This window comes from Piliocolobus tephrosceles, chromosome 21 (assembly GCF_002776525.5).
Source record: "Piliocolobus tephrosceles isolate RC106 chromosome 21, ASM277652v3, whole genome shotgun sequence".
In the NCBI taxonomy this organism is placed as follows: domain Eukaryota; kingdom Metazoa; phylum Chordata; class Mammalia; order Primates; family Cercopithecidae; genus Piliocolobus; species Piliocolobus tephrosceles.
In genome coordinates, this window is record NC_045454.1 from 9,271,923 (window position 1) to 9,289,772 (window position 17,850).

A 17,850-nucleotide genomic window follows, 5' to 3' on the forward strand; every position below is an offset into this window, starting at 1 on the left:
CTTTCTTTCTTTCTTTCTTTCTTTCTTTCTTTCTTTCTTTCTTTCTTCTTTCTTTCCTTTCTTTCTTTCTCTCTCTTTCTTTTCCTTCCTCCCACCCTCCATCTATCTTTCTTTCTCTTTTCCTTCCTTCCTTCTTCCTTTCTTTCCCTTCTTTCTCTCTCTCTTTTCCTTCCTTCCTCCCTCCCTCCATCTTTCTCTCTTTCTTTTCTTTCTTTCTTTTTTTTTTTTTTTTTGAGACCGAGTCTCGCTCTGTCGCGAGGCTGGAGTGCAGAGTCGCAGTCTCGGCTCACTGCAACCTCTGCCTCCCGGGTTCAAGTGATTCTCCTGCCTCAGCCTCCTGAGTAGCTGGGATTACAGGCAAGCACCACCACACACAGCTAATTTTTGTATTTTTAGTAGAGACGGGGTTTCACCATGTTGGCCAGGATGGTCTCAATCTCCTGACCTTGTGATCCACCCTCCTCGGCAAGTGCTGGGATTACAGGTGTGAGTCACCGTGCCTGGACTCTCTCTCTCTTTCTTTCTTTTTCTTTTTCTTTTGAGACGGCGTCTCACACTGTCGCCCAGGCTGGAGTGCAGTGGCACAATCACTGCTCACTGCAAGCTCTGCCTTCCGGGTTCACTCCATTCTCCTACCTCAGTCTCCAGAGTAGCTGGGACTACAGGTGCCCGCCACCGCACCCAGCTAATTTTTTTGTAGTTTTAGTAGAGACAGGGTTTCACCATGTTAGCCAGGATGGTCTTTATCTCCTGACCTCCTGATCCGCCCGCCTAGGCCTCCCAAAGTGCTGGGATTACAGGCGTGAGCCAATGCGCCCAGCCCTTTTTCTACTTTTTGTAGAGACAGGGTTTCGCCATGTTACCCAGGCTGTTTGTTTGTTTGTTTTTTGAGACGGAGTCTCGCTCTGTCGCCCAGGCTGGAGTGCAGTGGCCAGATCTCAGCTCACTGCAAGCTCCGCCTCCCGGGTTTACGCTATTCTCCCGCCTCAGCCTCCCGAGTAGCTGGGACTACAGGCGCCCGCCACCTCGCCCGGCTAGTTTTTTTTTTTTTTTTTTTTGTATTTTTTAGTAGAGACGGGGTTTCACCGTGTTAGCCAGGATGGTCTCGATCTCCTGACCACGTGATCCACCCGTCTCGGCCTCCCAAAGTGCTGAGATTACAGGCTTGAGCCACCGCGCCGGGCCCTCCATAAACCTTTTTAGTGCATAAAGAGCAACGTTGTGCTAGCAAGTCCCACCTTTCACCCTAAGGCGCTTTTCTCCCATCTTAGTAAATAGAACATATAATCGGGTTTTACACCGAGATGTTCCATTGCCCAGGGACGGGCAGGAGACAGATGCTTTTCTCTGTCTCAACAGCCAAGAGGCCTTCTTTCCTCTTATACTAGTCCTCCTCGGCACAGACCCTTCACGGGTGTCAGGCTGGGGGACGATCAGGTCTTTCCTTTCCCACGAGGCCATATTTCAGACTATCGCATGGGGAGAAACCTTGGACAATACCTAGCTTTCCTAGGCAGAGGTCCCTGTGACCTTGGCAGTGTAGGTGTCCCTGGGTACTTGAGATTAAGAGAATGGTGATGACTTTTCACAAGCATACTGCCTTCAGGCACTTGTTTAACAAAGCACACCCTGCACAGCCCAAAATCCTTTAAACCTTGAGTCACCACAGCACATGTCTCTTGAAAGGACAGGGTTGGGGGTAGGGTCAGAGATTAACAGCATCTCAAATACAGAACAAAATGGAGTCTCTTATGTCTACTTCTTTCTATATAGACACAGTAACAGTCTGATCTCTCTTTTCCCCACATTAGCCAGGATGGTCTCAATCTCCTGACCTTGTGATCCACCTGCCTCGGCCTCCCAAAGTGTTGGGATTACAGACGTGAGCCACCACGCCCGGCCCTTTGTTTTATTCTTAATCATAAATAAAATGTCTAAACTTCTCCATTAATTATAATATTTGCCATGGCTATTTGATCAAGAGCCCATTATTGATCTTTCTGAAGCCAAGAATCTGGAAGTTGGTCTACTGAAGTCTGCTAATGCTTAGAAGGAAGCTGATAAGGAGAGGGGTCGCTAGGCTTGGTGGCTCATGCCTGTAATCCCAGGACATCGGGAGGCCAAGGCAGGACGATGGTTGAGATCAGGAGTTCAAGACCGGTCTAGGTGACATAGTGAGACCCCAGCCCTACAAACAAACAAACAAGCAAACAAAAAACCTTAGCCGGCACTGGTGGCTGGCACCTGTTGTCACAGCTACTCGGGAGGCTGAGGTGGGAGGATCCTTTGAGCCTAAGAGTTCAAGGCTGCAGTGAGTCATGATCATGCCACTGCACCCCAGCCTGGGTGACAGACCTTGCGTCAAAAAAAAAAAAAAAAAAAAGGCCGGGCGCGGTGGCTCAAGCCTGTAATCCCAGCACTTTGGGAGGCCAAGATGGGCGGATCACGAGGTCAGGAGATCGAGACCATCCTGGCTAACACGGTGAAACCCCGTCTTTACTAAAAAATACAAAAAACTAGCCGGGCGAGGTGGCGGGCGCCTGTAGTCCCAGCTACTCGGAAGACGGAGGCAGGAGAATGGCATAAACCCGGGAGGCGGAGCTTGCAGTGAGCTGAGATCCAGTCACTGCACTCCAGCCCGGGCGACAGAGCGAGACTCCGTCTCAAAAAAAAAAAAAAAAAAAAAGAAAAGCCAGGCATGATGGTGCATGCCTATAATCCCAGCACTTTGGGAGGCTGAGGCAGGAGGATTGCTTGAGCCCAGGAGTTTGAGATCAGCCTGGGCAACATGGCGAAACCCCATCGCTACCACCACCACCACCAACAACAACAACAAAATTTTTAAAACTACAAAAATAAGCCGGGCATGGTGTGTGTGCCTGTGGTCCCAGCTACTCAGGAGACTGAAGTGGGAGGATTGCTTGAGCCTAGGAGGTTGAGGCTGCAGCAAACCATGATCGCATGACCGCACTCCAGCCTGGGTGACAGAGCAAGACCTTATCTCTTAATAATTAAATAAATAGTGGGGTACCTATCAGTAGAAACGGCGTGGCTCAGCACTGAGTTACAATAATGACCAGCCTGTCCCCTTTGACCGCTGACTTTTCTCCCTGTCTTCAGCCGGGTCCTCCCCTGGAGTCAACTTTCCACCAAAGCTTGGAGACAGATGTAAGTTCTCACTGATCCAATCCTTCCTGAGTTCCCAGAGTTGGGGAGAGAATGTTCTAGATGGTGGGAGGAGCGGCAGGGGAAGAGCCAGATCTGGACCATCAGTAGCTCCCGCTCTCCTTTCTCCAGACGCTGCTGACAAAGTTGTGCGGGCAGGACCGGCTCCTGAGGAGGCTGCAGGAGGAGATAGACCAGAGGCAGGAGGAGAAGGTGCGAGGCCCTGGACCGAGGATGGGGTGCCTGTCCTCTCTGCCTGCCCTGAGCCCTTTCTGACTGTGGAAGTCAGGATGCTGACTGGACGTCCGGGACGTGAGAGGACACCTTTTCTTTTTTCTTGGGACTAGGCATGGCTTCCAAAGTCTAACCACCCTCTCTCTTGGTGCAGGAGCAACTAGAAGCAGCTCTGGAGTTGACCCGGCAGCAGCTGGGCCAAGCCACCAGGGAGGCTGGGGCTCCCGGGAGGGCCTGGGGTCGCCAGCGCCTCCTGCAGGACCGGCTGGTCAGTGTGAGGGCGACCCTCTGTCACTTGACTCAGGTGAGCACCTGGGAAGGGGCCGGCCCTCCTAGGAGGCCCCAGGACTATGCAAGGGGTTATGAAGGGGACCTGCCGCAGAGGGCTCATAGGAAGATGGTTCTTCAGAAGTCTACACTCCAAATTTTATTTTTTTCTCTCTCCTCATTGTCTTGTAACCCCTCTATTTTTTAATTTTTTTTTTTGAGACGGAGTCTTGCTGTGTCGTCCAGGCTGGAGTGCAGTGGTGCCATCTCAGCTCACTGCAACCTCCACCTCCTGGGTTCAAGCAATTCTCCCACCTCAGCCTCCCAAGTAACTGGGATTACAGGCACGTGCCACCACACCCGGCTAATTTTTGTATTTTTAGTAGAGATGGGGTTTGGCCATGTTGGCCAGGCTGTTCTCGAACTGCTAACCTCAGGTGATCAGCCTGCCTGAGCCTCCCAAAGTGCTGGGATTACAGGCATGAGCCACACTGTGCCCGGCCTTAAGTAACTCTGAGAATTATGATATGTGATATGTGTAAATGAATGAATGAATGAATGAATGAATATTTAACACTTCAGGTACTTGGCACATGGTAAGCAATACTTAAGTGTCAGTTATAACTATTATCTGCAAAACAGAGCCAATAATAGTAACTACCTCATAGGAATTTGATGAGAGCTGAGAACGGTGCCTAGCCCATGGTCAATGCCCAATAAGTGTTAGCTGATATTATCATTGTTGTTGTTGGTACTGGCAAGGAAGTTCCTCCTGCCGCAGGGTGAGTGGTGCTGTGGTTATTTAGTTTTTTTTGAGACGGACTCTTGCTCTGTTACTCAGGCTGGAGTGCAGCGCCCGGATCCAGGCTCACTGCAACCTCTGTCTCCTGGTCCAAGTGATTTTCCTGCCTCAGCCTCCCGAGTACCTGGGACTACAGGCCCTCACCACCACTTCCGGCTAATTTTTGTATTTTTATTTTTATTTTTATTTTTTTATTTTTATTTTTTTTTGAGACAGAGTCTCGCTCTGTCGCCCAGGCTGAAGTGCAGTGGCCGGTTCTCAGCTCACTGCAAGCTCTGCCTCCCGGGTTTACGCCATTCTCCTGCCTCAGCCTCCGAGTAGCTGGGACTACAGGCGCCCGCCACCTCGCCCGGCTAGGTTTTTTTTTTTGTATTTTTTAGTAGAGACGGGGTTTCACCGTGTTAGCCAGGATGGTCTCGATCTCCTGACCTCGTGATCCGCCCATCTCGGCCTCCCAAAGTGCTGGGATTACAAGCTTGAGCCACCGCGCCCGGCCAATTTTTGTATTTTTAGTAGAGACGGGGTTTCGCCATGTTGGCCAGGCTGGTCTCAAACTCCTGACCTCAGGTGATCTGCCCGCCTTGGCCTCCCAAAGTGCTGGGATTACAGAAGTGAGCCACGGCTCCTGGTCTGGTGCTGTGCAGTCTTTTGACTGTCTAATGAATTCATTAGATCTGTAGACTCTGCTACCTAGGAGAGTGCAGAAGTAATCCTGGGGATTCAGGGAATGCTGTTATTTGTCTATACTAGCAGTGCACTGGAATTGCAGGTTCTATACAGACTTTGGGGTTCCCAGTAGTCCAAGCAAAGAGGCCCATGGGAATTGTAGTCCATATAATCGCAGGGCTCCAGGGACCAAGCTCCCTTACCTCCTCCTTAGCTGACAAATGATGCGGTAGGGAAGGATCTGGTGGGAGAGGGAGCTAACCTGTGTCTCCCCCTTTATGCAACCTGAGGAGCGAGAGAGGGTTTGGGACACATACAGTGGCCTGGAGCAGGAGCTGGGCACCTTAAGAGAGACGTTGGAGTACCTGCTGCACCTTGGTTCTCCCCAGGTAAATCCCTGCTTGGAGCCCCAAGACCCACCCCCAACTCCAAGTTCTGCCTGGAAATCCTTTCAGCATTTAATCTCCGCCCACAGAATCGAGGCGCCCCTCAGTTCACTCTTACCCTGCTTTCTGTTCTTTCAATCTAAACCCCTTATTTTAGTTAAGACCATGCCTTTTAGGGTTTGTTTTTTTATTCTCTCATTTGAATTTTAATTAACCTTCAATTTTGAATGCCGTTTTCTCGAGCTGTTATTTAATTTCTGCTGTAAAGTTGTTTATTTGTTTGTTTGTTTTTGACACAGAGTCTTACTCTGTCACCCAGGCAGGAGTGCAGTAGCATAATCTTGGTGCACTGCAACCTCCGCCTCCCAGGTTCAAGTTATTCTCCCACCTCAGCTGCCCAAGTAGCTGGGACTACAGGCACATGCTAACCATCCGGCTACTTTTTATATTTTTAGTAGAGACATGTTGGTCAGGCTGATCTTGAACTCCTGACCTCAAGTGATCTACCTGCCTTGGCCTCCCAAAGTGCTGGGATAACAAGCATGAGCCACTGCGCCATGCCTAATTTCTGCTGTAAAGTTGGCTATAATTTTACAACATTCCTTTTTTTTTTTTTTCTTTGAGACGGAGTTTAACTCTTGTTTCCTGGGCTGGAGTGCAACGGCACAATCTCAGCTCACTGCAGCCTCCGCCTCCCGGGCTTAAGTGATTCACCCACCTCAGCCTCCCCAGTAACTGGGATTACAGGCGCCTGTCACTACACCTGGCTAATTTTGTATTTTTAGTAGAGACAGAGTTTCTCCATGTTGGTCAGGCTGGTCTTGAACTCCTGACCTCAGGCGATCCACTGCCTTAGCCTCCCAAAGTGCTGGGATTACAGGCGTGAGCCACCATGCCCAGCCTACAACATTCTTTTTAAAAAATGTGTTGTGAGTACATAGCAGATGAATATATTTATGGAGTACATAAGGTATTTTGGTGCAGGCATGCAATGTATAATAACCCCATCATGGAAAATGGGGTGTCCATCCTTTCAAGCATTTATCTTTTGTGTTACAAACAATCCATTATACTGTTTTTTTATTTTTATTTTTTTGAGACAGAATCTTGCTCTGTTGCCCAGGCTGGAGTGCAGTGGCACAATCTCAGCTCACCACAACCTCCACCTCCCAGGTTCAAGCGATTCTCCTCCCTCAGCCTCCCAAGTAGCTGGGATTACAGACACCCGCCACTACGCCTGGCTAATTTTTCTTTTTTTTCTTTTTTTCTTTTTTTTTTTTGAGACGGAGTCTCACCCTATCACCCAGGCTGGAGTACAGTGGCCGGATCTCAGCTCACTGCAAGCTCTGCCTCCCGGGTTTACGCCATTCTCCTGCCTCAGCCTCCAGAGTAGCTGGGATTACAGGCGCCCGCCATCTCGCCCGGCTAGTTTTTTGTATTTTTAGTAGATACGGGGTTTCACTGTGTTAGCCAGGATGGTCTCGATCTCCTGGCCTCGTGATCCGCCCGTCTCGGCCTCCCAAAGTGCTGGGATTACAGGCTTGAGCCACCGTGCCCAGCCTAATTTTTCTATTTTTGGTAGAGATGGGGGTTTCACCATGTTGGTCAGGCTGGTCTTGAACTCCTGACCTCAGGTGGTCCACCCGCCTCAGTCTCCCAAAGTGCGGGAATTACCTGCGTGAGCCACTGTGCCTGCCCTACTATTTTATTTTTATTTTATTTATTTTATTATAGTTTCTGAGATGGAGTCTTGCTCTGTTGTGCAAGCTGGAATGCAACGGCGCAATCTTAGCTCACCGCAACCTCTGCCTCCCAAGTTTAAGCAATTCTCCTGCCTCAACCTCCTGAGTAGCTGGGATTACAGGCATGCGCCATCATGCCTGGCTAATTTTGTAGTTTTAGTAGAGACGAGGTTTCTCCATGTTGGTCCAGCTGGTCTCGAACTCACAAACTCATGTGATACACCGGCCTCGGCCTCCCAAAGTGCTGAGATTATAGGCATGAGCCACCGCACCCAGCCCTTCTTTTATTTTTTATTTTATTTACTTATTTATTTTGAGATGGATTCTTGCTCTGTCGCCAGGCTGGAGTGCAGTGACACAATCTCAACTCACTGCAACCTCCGCCTCCCAGATTCAAGCAATTCTCCTGCCTCAGCCTCCCAAGTAGCTGAGACTGCAGGTGTGCGCCACCATGCTCAGCTAATTTTTGTATTTTTAGCAGAGACGGGGTTTCACCATGTTGGGCAGGATGGTCTAGATCTCTTGACTTCATGATCTGCCCGCCTCAGCCTCCCAAAGTGCTGGGATTATAGGCGTGAGCCACTGCGCCTTGCCAATGCCTTTCGTTTTAATACGTACTTTTGGCCACCCTTTATTTATTTATTTATTTATTTATTTATTTATTTATGAGATGGAGTCTCGCTGTGTTGCCCAGGCTGGAGTGCAGTGGTGAAATCTTGGCTCACTGCAACCTCCTCTTCCTGGGTTCAAACAATTCTCGTGCCTCAACTTCCTGAGTAGCTGGGACTACAGGTGCCCGCCACCATGCCTGGCTAATTTTTGTATTTTTAGTAGAGATGGGGTTTCACTATGTTGGTTAGGCTGGTCTTGAATTCCTGACCTTCTGATGTGCCTGCCTCGGCCTCCCAAAGTGCTGGGATTATAGGCGTGAGCCAGCACGCCTGGCCAATGCCTTTCGTTTTAATACCTACTTTCCGATCCAGAGCTGCTCTCTCCCCTGGTTCTCAATCTCTCCTTTTGTTGAAGTCATTCTCTCATTAGCAAAGATCCAACCCTCAGCCTTTCTTCCATCTTGTGAATTCATTTCTTGCATCCCGCATCCTGACTTTTGCTGTTAAATTTATCCTCTGGAGTTACAGTTCTAAACCCTTTCCCTTAGTGCAAGCTCTGCTCCTAAAATATAAACCTCATTGCTTAGCCTCAGACATGCTTCTTCACTCTAAGTCTAGCCATCAAGTTATAAATCATGTATCTTTAAAAACATTGACACAGGCCGGGCACGGTGGCTCAGGCCTGTAATCCCAGCACTTTGGGAGGCCGAGGCAGGCGGATCACGAGGTCAGGAGATTGAGACCATCCTGGCTAACATGATGAAACCCCATCTCTACTAAAAAATACAAAAAAACTAGCCGGGCGAGGTGGCGGGCGCCTGCAGTCCCAGCAACTCTGGAGGCTGGGGCAGGAGATCCGGCCACTGCACTCCAGCCTGGGTGACAAAGCGAGACTCCGTCTCAAAAAAAAAAAAAAAAAAACAACATTGACATGGCCGGGCATGTTGGCTCACGTCTGTAGTCCCAGCACTTTGAGAGGCCAAGGCAGATGGATCACTTGAGATCAGGAGTTCGAGACCAACCTGATGAACATGGTGAAACCCTGTCTCTATTAAAAATACAAAAATTTGCTGTGTGTGCTGGTGCACGCCTGTAGTCCCAGCTACTCAGGAAGCTGAGGCACGAGAGAATCGCTTGAACCTGGGAGGCACAGGTTGCAGTAAGCTGAGATCGCATGCCACTGCACCACTGCACTCCAGCCTGGGCAACAGCGGGAGACTTGGTCTCAAAAAAAAAAAAAAAAAAGGTCGGGCGTGTTGGCTCACGCCTGTAATCCTAACACTTTGGGAGGTCGAGGTGAGCAGATTGCCTGAGTTCAGGAGTTCGAGACCAATCTGGGCAACACAGTGAAACCCCGTCTCTACTAAAATATAAAAAATTAGCTGGGCGTGGTGGCGTGCATCTGTAGTCCCAGCTACTTGGGAGACTGAGGCAGGAGAATTGCTTGAACTTGGGAGGCGGAGGTTTCAGTGAGCCGAGATCGCACCATTACACTCCAGCCTGGGTGACGGAGTGAGACTCTGTCTCAAAACAAAAAACAAAGAAACAACAACAAAAAACAAAAACAGAATCAACACCTAAGCAGGGCATGGTGGCGTGGGCCTGTGGTCCCAGCTACTCGGGAGGCTGAGGTGGAAGGATTGTTTGGGCCCAGGAGTTTGAGTGTACAATGAGCTATGATTGCACCACTGCACTCCAGCCTGGGTTACAGAAAAAGGCCCTGTCTCAAAGAAGATCCCCAGACAGGCCAGGTGCAGTGGCTCATGCCTGTAATCCCAATCCCAGCACTTTGGGAGGCCAAGGTGGGCAGATCACGAGGTCAGGAGTTCGAGATCAGCCTGACCAACATGGTGAAACCCTGTGTCTACTAAAAATACAAAAAAATTAGCCGGGCGTGGTGGCATGCACCCGTAATCCCAGCTACTCAGGAGGCTGAGGCAGGAGAATCGCTTGAACCCGGGAGGCGGAGGTTGCAGTGAGCCGAGATTGCGCCACTGCACTCCAGCCTGGGTGACAGGGAGAGACTCCATCTTCCAAAAAAAAAAAAAAAGCATTGATGCCAGATGCGTCTTCTCACTCTAAGCTTCTCCCACTTGATCCTAAAACGCAGACTTGGCAAAAACAGACCCATGCCAGGTGCAGCGGCTCACGCCTGTAATCCGAGCACTTTGGGAGGATGAGGCAGGTGGATCACCTGAGCCCAGGAGTTTGCGGCTAGCCCGGGCAACATGGTAAAACTCCGTCTCTACTAAAAATAAAAATGAAAAAATTGGCCGGGTGTGGTGGCTCATGCCTGTAATCCCAGCACTTTGGGAGGCCGAGGCGGGCGGATCACGAGGTCAGGAGATGGAGACCATCCTGGCTAACACGGTGAAATCTCGTCTCTACTAAAAAAAAAATACAAAAAATTAGCCGGGCGTGGTGGTGCGCGCCTGTAGTCCCAGCTACTCGGAGGCTGAGGCAGGAGAATGGTGTGAACCCGGGAGGCGGAGCTTGCAGTGAGCCGAGATCGCGCCATTGCACTCCAGCCTGGGCGACAAAGCAAGACTCTGTCTCAAAAAAAAAAGAAAAGAAAAGGCCGGGCGCAGTGGCTCAAGCCTGTAATCCCAGCACTTTGGGAGGCCGAGACGGGCGGATCACGAGGTCAGGAGATCGAGACCATCCTGGCTAACATGGTGAAACCCCGTCTCTACTAAAAATACAAAAAATTAGCCGGGCGAGGTGGCAGGTGCCTGTAGTCCCAGCTACTCGGGAGGCTGAGGCAGGAGAATGGCGTGAACCCGGGAGGCGGAGGTTGCAGTGAGCTGAGATCTGGCCACTGCACTCCAGCCTGGGCAACAGAGCAAGACTCCGTCTCAAAAAAAAAAAAAAAAAAGAAGAAGAAAAAATTAGCTGGGCCTGGTGATGCAAGCCTGTGGTCCCAGTTAGTGAGGAGGCTGAGACGGAAGGATCTCTTGAGCCCAAGAGTTCAAGGATGCAGTGAGCTATGATCAAGCCATTGCATGCCAGCCTGGGTGACAGAGGGAGAGACCCTCTCCAAAAACAAACAAAAAGAACAGTCTCTCATATATTCATATGGTCACCTATTTATAACAGATATAACACAGTAAAACAACATAGAAAGAAAAGAGTTTTTTCTTTTTCTTTTTTCTTTTTCGAGACAGTGGCTTGCTCTGTCGCCCAGGCTGGAGTGCAGTGGTGCGATCTCAGTTCACTGCAACCTCCACCTCCTGGGTTCAAGGGATTCTCCTGCCTCAGCCTCCCGAGTAGCTGGGATCACAGACACCCACCACCACCCCTGGCTAATTTTTTTTGTACTTTTAATAGACAGGGGGTTTCACCATGTTGGCCAGGTTGGTCTTGAACTCCTGATCTCAGGTGATCCACCCGCCTCGGCCTCCCAAAATGCTGGGATTACAGGCGTGAGCCACTGCGCCTGGCAAAAAGACCGCTTTTTCAATTCATCTCGATAACCACATGGAAAAAAAAAAATACCAGCTCCATAAATATAGCCCAGCTGCTTTCAGACCTTTGCAGGGACCTATTAGCTGAAACCCTCCTGCGTTTTCCCACCTTTAAGTAACAAATTCCTTTCCTGCCTGCAGGACAGAGTGTCTGCTCAGCAGCAGCTGTGGATGGTGGAAGACACGCTGGCAGGTCTGGGTGGCCCCCAGAAACCACCCCCGCACACTGAGCCTGACTCCCCATCTCCCGTGCTCCAGGGCGAGGAGTCCTCAGAGAGGGAGGTAAGATGCACACAGCTCTCTCCCCACCCCTAGCTTTCTATCCCACCTGTCCTTGGCTCAGTCTATTCCCCAGCCACCTCTTTAATTCTTCCTTGATCAGCTAACCCATCTTGCACAAGTGTCCTAACTTCTGGAAGCATTTGTTTTTCTTTGTTTTTCGGGTTTATTTTTATTTTTTTGAGACGGAGTCTTACTCTGTCACCCAGGCTGGAGTGCAGTGGTGCGATCTTAGCTCACTGCAACCTCTGCCTCCTGGGTTCAAGGGATTCTCCTGCCTCAGCCTCTGAAGTAGCTGGGATTACAGGCGCCCGCAACCAAGCCTGGCTCAGTTTTGTATTTTTAGTAGAAACGGAGTTTCACCATGTTGGCCAGGCTGGTCACGTACTCCTGGCCTCAAGTAATCCGACTGCCTCGGCCTCCCAAAGCGTTGGGATTACAGGCTTGAGCCACCTCACCCAACCAGGATTTTTTTAAAAGCCTGTTGCCCAGGCTGGAGTGCAGTGGCTCGATCTCGGCTCACTGCAAGCTCCACCTCCCGGGTTCATGCCATTCTCCTGCCTCAGCCTCCCTAGTAGCTGGGACCACAGGTGCCCGCCAACTCTCTTTTTTTTTTTTTTTTTTTTTTGTATTTTTAGAGACAGGGTTTCACGGTGTTAGCCAGGATGGTCTCCATCTCCTGACCTCGTAATCTGCCTGCCCCGGCCTCCCAAAGTGCTGGAGGATTACAGGCGTGAGCCACTGTGTCTGGCCTTAAAAAGTTTTTGTAGGAAAGGGGTCTTGCTTGTTGCCCAGCTGGTCTCTAGCTCCTGGCCTCAAGTGATCCTCCCACCTCGGCCTCTCAAAGGGCTGAGATTATAAGCACAAGTCTCTGTGCTCAGGTCTGGTTTATAGTCTTTTTTTTTTTTTGAGACAGAGTCTTGCTCTGTCACCCAGGCTGGAGTGCAATGGTGCAATCTCGGCTCACTGCACCCTCCAACTCCTGGGTTCAAGTGATTCTTCTGCCTCAGCCTCCTGAGTAGCTGGGATTACAGGCACCTGCCACCATGCCTGGCTAATTTTTGTATTTTTAGTAGAGACGGGGTTTCACCATGTTGGCCAGGCTGGTCTTGAACTCCTGACCTCAGGTGATCTGCCCTCCTCGGCCTCCCAAAGTGCTGGGATTACAGGCATGAGCCACTGTGCCCGGCCTGGTTTATAGTCTTAATCCTATTCAGACTGTATTCCAATTCCTAAATGCTTGCAACATGTTAATAATAATAATAATAATAATAATAATAATAATAATAATGATCATGATCGTCATTATCCCCCTTTTCTAATCCCCGCAGAGCCTGCCGGAGTCCTTGGAACTGAGCTCCCCTAGGTCCCCTGAGACTGACTGGGGACGGCCTCCTGCAGGCGACAAAGACCTGGCCAGCCCTCGCTTAGGTGAGCATCCTGGTCGGGTGGGACTTTACAGAAATTCCCGTCCTCACCAAGTCCCATTCTGTCTTTCCAGGTCTTGGGTCTCCGAGGGTCTCCCGGGCTTCCAGCCCTGAGGGTCACCACCTCCCTTCCCCACAGCTGGGAACCAAGGTAGGCTGTAGGTCCATCTTGTAATCCTTGCATCTGACCATCAGGGACCCTCACACTTCTGGGAAACAGCTAGTAGCAGAGCCTTCTAAGGCCACACTCAGACAGAGAGAGCACTGCTTGTTAAGAGCATTGAGATTGATTTTTGTCTCTGTTGCTTCTAAGCCATGTGACTTTGGGTCAGTTATTAAACCTCTCTGTGCCTCCACTTTTTCATCTCTAAAATGGAGCTAATAGCAGAACCTACCACCTAGGGCTGATATGAAGATGAAAACTAGATGAATGAGGCCAGGCGTGGTGGCTCACGCCTGTAATCCCAGCACTTTGTCAGGAGTTCGAGACCAGCCTGGCTAACGTGGTGAAACCCCGTCTCTACTAAAAGTACAAAAATTAGCCAGGCATGGTGGTGGGCACCTATAATCCCAGCCACCTGGGAGGCTGAGGCAGGAGAATCACTTGAACTCAGGAGGCAAAGGTTGCAGTGAGCTGAGATTGCACCATCGCACTCCAGCCTGTGTGGCAAGAGCAAAACTCCATCTCAAAAAAAAAAAAAAAAAAAAAAAAGACTCCCTGAGTGGAAGAGAATGCTGATCTCATGTGGCCCTGGAGTTCAGAAATTGGTGGACTTCCAGCAGCAAGAATGTTTAGGAATTGGTTGACATTAAGCTGTGGAAGCGCTGTGCTCTGTGTCTGTTGCTGATTGGCTGGTTTTCAGAAACATGGAGCTATCGCTGATTGGCTGATTTTCAGAAGTACGGATCCATCACTGATTGGCCAGCCTGCAGAAGCATGTGAATGTCACTGATTGGCTGATTTTCAGAAGCTTGGCTCCATCACTGATTGGCTGGCTTTCTGAAGCCTTTGGGGTACCTGTTGGGATTATTTGATCAAATAGATTTAAAAGCACTTCTTGCGGTAGGGAACAGTGGCTCATACCTGTAACCCAGCACTTTGGGAGGCCAAAGCAGGCAGGTCATCTGAGGTCAGGAGTTCGAAACTAGCCTGGCCAACATGGTGAAAACCCTGTCTCTACAAAAATACAAAAATTAGCCGAGTGTGATGGCAGGTGCCTGTAATCCCAGCTACTTGGGAGGCTGAGGCAGGAGAATCGCTTGAACACAGGAGGCGGAGGTGGCAGAGACCCGAGATTGCATCACTGCACTCCAGCCTGGGCAACAGAGCAAGACTCTATCTCAAAGTAATAATAATAATAACAATAATAATAATAAATAAATAAATAAATAAAAGCATTTCTTGGCCGGTGGTGTTGGCTCATGCCTGTAATCCCAACACTTTGGGAGGCCAAGGTAGGTGGATCATTTGAGCCCAGGCGTTCAAGAGTAGCCTGGCTAATATAGCCATCTCTACAAAAAAATAATAAAAAGTTAGCTGTGGCTGGGTGCAGTGGCTCACGCCTGTAATCCCAGCACTTTGGGAGGCCGAGGCAGGTGGATCACCTGAGGTCAGGAGTTCAAGAGCGCACTGGCCAACATGGCAAAACCCCATCTCTACTAAAAATACAAAAATTAGCCAGGTGCGGCAGCGCGCACCTGTAATCCAAGTTACTTGGGAGGCTGAGACAGGAGAATCGCTTGAACCTGGGTGGCGAAGGTTGCAGTGAGCCAAGGTCGCGCCACTGCCCTTCAGCCTGGGTAACAGAGCAAGACTCCATTTCAAAAAATAAAAAGCTGTGCGTGGTGGTGTCCACCTGTGGTCCCAGCTCCTTGGGAGTCTGAGACATGAGGATTGCTTGAATCCAGGAGGTCAAGGCTGCAGTGAGCCATAATTGCACCACTGCACTCCAGCCTGGGCAGCAGAGGGAAACCATGTCTAAAAAAAATAAAAAATGGCCGGGTGCGGTGGCTCAAGCCTGTAATCCCAGCACTTTGGGAGGCCGAGCCAGGCGGATCACGAGGTCAAGAGATCAAGACCATCCTTGCTAACCCGGTGAAACCCCATCTCTACTAAAAAATACAAAAAATCAGCCGGGCGAGGTGGCGGGTGCCTGTAGTCCCAGCTACCTGTGAGGCTGAGGCAGGAGAATGGCGTAAACCCGGCAGGCGGAGCTTGCAGTGAGCTGAGATCCGGACACTGCACTCCAGCCTGGGTGATAGAGCGAGATTCCGTCTCAAAAAAAAAAAAAAAAATTGCATTTCTTGTGTTATCATGGATACAAAGGCAATCAATCAAGCCTTTCCTAGGAAGACAGGAGAGGTGCTTTTTGATTCTCAGTGGTTTGTCACGGGCATGGGTGATTGGAACCTCCTGGGAACATCACTTTTCTTGGAACATACTCCTCCCTCACCCCAACACCATGGTTTCAGGGGCTGCCAAGATCCAGAGCACAGGGATGGACTAGTGAGTTCCAGGGATTTCAGGGCTTAGCAAAGAAAAAGCTATGACCGCCAGATGGCAGTAGCACACAGGAGCTTTATTTGGCGCACACTGACAGATTTGTCTATGGGGGAAGTCACACCCAGTGTGAGACACTCCAGAGGCTACTGTGTGAGGGTGAGGACCGCTGCACAGGAGGGGAGGAAGGCAAGGGAGCTCCCAAGAGAGAGGGACTGGAGAAGGGGCTTACATCTGGGTAATGCCAGCCAGCAGTATGTAGAGCTCCAAAGAGAGCTCCAAAGAACCCAAGACCAAAGGGTCTTGGGGCTCATCTTATCTATGGGTAGCAGATGTTGGACACAGTCTCGGGGTATACAAAGCAGGCAGACTGCATGGCTAAAAATATCTGCTTATTAAGACTGTGTTTAAAACAATTGGATGTGTAGAAATCTGAGTTTGCTGCTACCAAGCTTTTAGGCCAGTGGTCTGGCCTGCTGTGAAGAAATTAACAGTGGCCGGGCGCGGTGGCTCACGCCTATAATCCCAGCTACTTGAGAGACTGAGGCAGAGAATTGCTTGAACCCAGGAGGCAGAGGTTGCAGTGAGCAGAGATCGCGCCACTGCACTCCAGCCTGGGTGACAAAGTGAGACTCCATCTCAAAAAAAAAAAAAAAAAAAAAAAGAAAGAAATTAACAACATATACAGTGTAATATACAGTGGCCAGTGGCCATGATTTATATAAACAGGACCCAGGATTGCTCAAAGCAGAGGAAACTGCAGGGGCTGGTTCTACAATAAACACAGATCCACGCTATCTCGCTGGGATGTTTAACTGGAAGCTCCAGTGCTCGCTCTCTCTCTTCTTTTTACTTTTAGATATCGGGTCTTGCTCTGTCACCCAGAATGGAGTGCAGTGGCACGATCATAGCTCCCTGAAGCCTTGAACTCCTGGGCTTAAGTGATCCCCCTGCCTCAGCCTCTTGAGTAACCGACAGGCATCCACCACCACATCTAACAAGTTTATGTTTTGTAGAGATGGGGGTCTTGCTATGTTGCCCAGGCTGGTCTCAAACTCTTGGCCACAAGTGATCCTCCCACCTCAGCCTCCCAAAACTCTGGGATTACAGTCACCCACCACTGCACCTGGTCTTTTCCCTCTCTCCTTGTTTAAGCAACATATATTATATATATTTTTTCAGACAGAGTCTCGCTCTGTCATCCAGGCTGGAGTGCAATGGCATGATCTCAGCTCACTGCAACCTCCACCTCCAGGGTTCAAGCAATTCTTTTGCCTCAGCCTCCCAAGTAACTAGGATTACAGGTGCCTGCCACCATGGCCAGCTAATTTTTGTATTTTTAGTAGGGATGGTATTTCGCCAAGCTGGTCTTGAACTCCTGACCTCAAGTGATCCTCTCGCCTCAGCCTCCCAAAGGGCCGGGATTACACGAGCCACCGTGCCTGGCCTAAGGGTTGGGTTTTGGGATGTTTCTCACCTCCCTAGGCCCCGGTGGCCCGGCCCCGGATGAGTGCCCAGGAGCAGCTGGAGCGGATGCGCAGAAACCAGGAATGTGGACGGCCCCTCCCTCGCCCGACCTCCCCGTGGCTCCTCACCCTGGGAAGGACACTGTCACCAGCCAGACGCCAGCCTGATGTGGAGCAAAGGGTGAGGGGAGGAGGACTGGGGCTGGGCAGTGGGGTGGTAGTAGGCCCTCTTCGCCTACTTTGAGTCCCTTTCTGTAAAATGGAGATAATGCCTACCTCCTTACTCCAAGCTGGATTTCCAGATTCACCTCAGTTTGTACTTGTGCTAAAGTCAGCTTCCTGGCCTGGTTAGTGGTGGGTGGACAGGAGTGGCAGTGAGGGAAGGACAGTGGGTGGGGGCGGGGGTCGCAGATCTGGATTGGAAGCCTAGTTTTTCTTCTCAGTTGCTATGTGTTGTCAACAGCAAGAAAGCAAAAAAGAAAATGTAAGACAGCAAGAAAAATTGATTTTATTCATGCCCTTTCAGTAGGGAAAACATCCCAGATCTGTGCATCAGAGTGTCTCAGATATCTCAGGATGGTTTCCCCTTAGACGTTTTCTTTTTTTGGCCGGGTGCGGTGGTTCACACCTGTAATCCCAGCACTCTGGGAGGCCACGGCGGGCGGATCACCTGAGGTCGGGAGTTCGAGACCAGCCTGACCAACATGGAGAAACCCCGTCTCTACTAAAAATACAAAATCAGCTGGGCGTGGTGGCGCACGCCTATAATCCCAGCTAAGATTATAGCTAAGATTGTGCCATTGCACTCCAACTTGGGCAACAAGAGTGAAACTCCGTCTCA

The 17,850-nt window shown here is 50.1% G+C and overlaps 1 protein-coding gene across 1 annotated transcript in view; it reads left to right on the top strand.

Moving 5' to 3' along the window:
- The window catches only part of PLEKHA4 (pleckstrin homology domain containing A4), a 31,799-nt gene that overhangs the window by 10,431 nt on the left and 3,518 nt on the right, over positions 1–17,850 (top strand). Inside the window, exons 10-17 of the mRNA XM_026457352.2 lie at positions 3,121–3,168; positions 3,298–3,378; positions 3,554–3,703; positions 5,425–5,523; positions 11,479–11,619; positions 12,948–13,047; positions 13,118–13,194; positions 17,029–17,190. Of these exons, the coding sequence (XP_026313137.1) occupies positions 3,121–3,168; positions 3,298–3,378; positions 3,554–3,703; positions 5,425–5,523; positions 11,479–11,619; positions 12,948–13,047; positions 13,118–13,194; positions 17,029–17,190 (858 nt within the window). The remainder of the gene's footprint in view (positions 1–3,120; positions 3,169–3,297; positions 3,379–3,553; positions 3,704–5,424; positions 5,524–11,478; positions 11,620–12,947; positions 13,048–13,117; positions 13,195–17,028; positions 17,191–17,850) is intronic.